Raw genomic sequence first — 3,955 nt, 5'->3', positions numbered from 1 at the left:
CATCCCATATATGAAACAGACAATGTGAAGTTTCTATAACATATAGTTATGGTCTTTTGTTCCAAGTCAACATCCCAATGCCTTGTGTGTTGTTCCCATTGCGTCTGTATTTATGGGACTAAGCTCATGTTTTATTTTATGGGTGAGAAATAGGTGAATTGGTGGGTTTAGATTCTAATAAATTTATTATGAATCAATAGAAATTTATTAAATCATAGTTTAAATTATTTAATACATTTGTATTCAAATTTATTCAATTCATTTCATTTTTTAAATTGAAACTAAAAATATTTTTGAAGAAAATACTCATTTTAAAAAGAATTATTTTAATAAAGTATTTTTTAAATTCATTTTTAAAAGTTATATTTAAAAAAAAAAATTGGTTTTAATTTTTTCAAAAAACAACTTTTTAAAAATGTTATTTTTAAACTTTTTAAAGAATCATTACTTTATAACATTCTACAAGCATAAAAATTTTAAAAGTTTTATAGGTAAAAAATTTAACCAATAACCAATATTTATATATATGTTATGTATATAAAAACAAACTTTTAATATAAATAAATATAAAACTTATTTCATATAGATTGAATTATAGGGAAAAACTTATTTCATCCTGCAAACTACAAAGCACCAACAAGCTTCTTCAACTTTTCCACATATATAAATAAATATAAAATTCAAAAACAAATACAAAGCTTATTGATCAGCACCAATAAATTCATAAACACAATAGTATTTTTCTTAAAAGAAATGACAGAATGATTAATGATAATATGAGATAAGAAATAACAGAATCATATATATATAAGATATATGAGCCTATATCTGCATCAAGTCTTGGAAAACCTTCATGACAGGTTCTGGCAAACCAAGAAGAACATTGATGCTTCTCCTCTCTTTACCATGAGAAAGGAACAAAATGACTTCCTTCTCAGGCAATGAAACTGGACCTGAAAGAACAGGTTCTCCCCATCCAAAATCAGTGGTATGAAAAGATAACCTAGACCAAGTTGTGATCAAAAGGGTACAAGCTAAAGAAGGCCTAGCTCTTGTGACTTCAAAATAATCTATAGCTGATCTCATGTAGTTATCAGTGACCATCTTTATTGCATTTTGCATGAGCCTCACACAAAATGAGAAGGGCTTACTTGTCAATTCACCTGCTTTACATATAGAATTTGTTAGTACAATGCCATTCCCAAAGTACCCTTTTGGTAGATTAGGGTTAAACTTAGCCCTTCCATCAACAGCAAAAAGAAGCTTTGTTTCTTGATCAGGTAACATTTTCAGTGCTTTGGTTCTTGCTATCCACACAAAAGCTGAGAGAACTTCAAATGTTGTACAAGTTTCAAGAGACCCATCTTCCATTGCTTTCTCTTTTAGTTGCTTTAGCTTCTCAGGGTCAAAAAAGAAGGACCTATAAACCATTTTATCTTCATATAAACCATTAGTGTTGGACTTGTCTTCAATGTCTGCAAATTCTTGGTGCAAAGACTCTATCTTAGGTGGAATTCGTGCTTTGAGTATGGTTCTGTCAAGATATGGAGGGGTTGAGAGTGGTAATCCCCTTGCTAATTCTCCCCAAGAGTTCACAAACTCCATTGCTCCAATGCCATCAAACATGCAGTGATTCATGCAAAGCCCAAGAGCAAATCCTCCACATTTAAACTTGGTCACCTTCAACAGATTTTATACTTCAAAACTAAGAACCAAGGAAGTATATATGTATAAATAGAATTACATCTAAATTACAGTTGCCGTGATGGTTGCGGTTAATACAATTATGATTATTGAAGTTGTTGTAAAAAAATGTTTGTGTGGTCTGATATAATTTAATTGTTGGTGCATTGCGACTCGATATAATCACATCATATGATTGATGTATTATACCGTAAATGTAACACAGACGTGGAGGTTACAACAACCGTAATATCATGAGCTCATCAGAGATGAAACAATCCACAATTTGATATGATGCTTATTCCGTTACTTATCTAACTATTATATAATTTTCATTAATAATTAAATGAAGTAAAAAATCAAAATTAAAAAGTAGAGATGGTAATTAGGAATGACTAAAAGTATTTGAGTGTAAACAAATACTACTATGCATCTTTTTCCTATGTGTGAACTATCTAGTAGGTTAATTATTTACAGTATTCACGGTATGAAAGAATTGATTGTTTATTTCAGTTAAAAGGAAAAAGGAGAAAATATTAAAATTTCAAGTTTTTTCCCTAACACGTGATTTGTTTAGAGTACTGACCCAAAAATGGCAATACAAGTGTTGGGAAAATGGATAAGAAATGAAGTTCTGCAGTTTTGGGCATTATTTATAAACTCAAACCCATTTTTATTTGGAAAAGATCAATTTACTCCGTGAGTAAGTTAAAAAAATATATTTCACATTATAATTATCTATTCTACAAAAATCTAATAATTCACCTAATTTGAATTAGTAAATAGATTTGAACTATTAGATATTCATAGAATGAATAATTAAGATATAGAATAAGTTTTTTAACTTATTCCTAAAATATACGATCCTATATTTTAATTTTAGTCAATGATTCAATAAATATAGGTATCTCTATATAAGAAATGAAAGTTCTATAGTTTTGGTCAGTATTTATAAACAAACCCATTTTAATTTTAGTGGATGATTCAATGAATATAGGTATCTCTTTACCCATCAATAATTGTCCCACCCTAACTGTAACTTAATGAGAATCGACATAAGATAATGATAAATATGGGACATGGGGGCTGACATATTAAGCAATTATTGTCCTGTTAGATGAACACGTGTAGTTTGATTCAAATTGTAATAGTAGATTATATGTCAAATGTTCCATTCTTAAGAACAATACTTTGTTATAAAAGATAGTCACATATTTTAGAATAGATTAATTTCTTATATAAAAAAACAAATATATTGAAGAGTATAAGACAATGGCATGACATAAAAGACATACCTGAGCAATCAGTGGAGGCATCTGAAGAATGTTCTTAGCATGAGGAATGTGATAAACAAGCTTCCCAAGAGTCCCAGGGTCTGGTTTTGTGATATCACCAATATCCTCCATTGAACAATTTGCTTCAGCCTCCACAAACATGGCACCCTCACCAGTGCAATCAACTATGAGTTTACCCTCTGAGCTTATGTTCAATCTTCCAGCAAGTGGATAATAATGGACAAGAACCTTCCTCAACGCATTCTTCATCACTTCTCCAGCTTCTTCATTTCCTTTATCTTCATCTTTGAAGCAATAAACAGTTCTGATATTCACTGCAATGTTTTGATCAAGGTTAGAAAGGAAATATTTTCCTTTCTTAGTTTCCTCTGCAGGAGTAACTAGGATTGGTTCGCTTAATTTTAAGCTAAGTTGAAATCCATTTTCATATGAGTTTTCCATCTCAAGCTCCTTAACCTGTATCAGAATAAAAACAGAAATGTGTTCAGGAATGGAAACCATAACAATTAATGTAGAGGGATGCTTAGTAACATAGAAGCATAAGAACCACATCACAGGACCTTAACGATCTATTTGCGAAGAAGAAGAAGAAAGAGAGTCTGAAAGTAAATGCTGAAAGGTTGATACTAGAGTATGCAAAATGTTGAAAAAGGTTATGAGGAACACATGGGTTATGTTTTTGTCATACCTGATGTTCTTCACACTTACAAAATATGATATGAGTATGAATGAGTCTCTTAAAGAGAAGTTGCAAGATATATAAGTATGATAAGGATAAAGTCTTGGATGTTACAAAAATATAGCACTCACAAAATGGCTATAATAATGTGAAGGTGAGAGTTAGTTGTGTGTAGAAAGTAGTCTTGATAAGTTAAAATTATGATAATTTGATTATGAAAATAATATGATTAATTTGGTAGATAAGAATGTAGAAGCTATAGACGTGGAGTATTTGGAACTTGGCAATTTTTATTTAA

General features: G+C 30.3%; 1 protein-coding gene across 1 annotated transcript; it reads right to left on the bottom strand.

The window, feature by feature from the left end:
• Positions 640 to 3,755, bottom strand: LOC109358949 (omega-hydroxypalmitate O-feruloyl transferase-like). The gene is made up of 3 exons (XM_019603461.1): positions 3,667 to 3,755; positions 2,979 to 3,434; positions 640 to 1,680 (listed from the first exon to the last, which is right to left on the bottom strand). The coding sequence occupies exons 2-3, from the start codon at positions 3,417 to 3,419 to the stop codon at positions 823 to 825; spliced, it is 1,299 nt and encodes a 432-aa protein (XP_019459006.1). The 5' UTR covers positions 3,420 to 3,434; positions 3,667 to 3,755; the 3' UTR covers positions 640 to 822.

This window comes from Lupinus angustifolius, chromosome LG10 (assembly GCF_001865875.1).
Source record: "Lupinus angustifolius cultivar Tanjil chromosome LG10, LupAngTanjil_v1.0, whole genome shotgun sequence".
Taxonomy (NCBI): Eukaryota; Viridiplantae; Streptophyta; class Magnoliopsida; order Fabales; family Fabaceae; genus Lupinus; species Lupinus angustifolius.
This window is presented reverse-complemented; position numbering and strand designations above follow the sequence as displayed.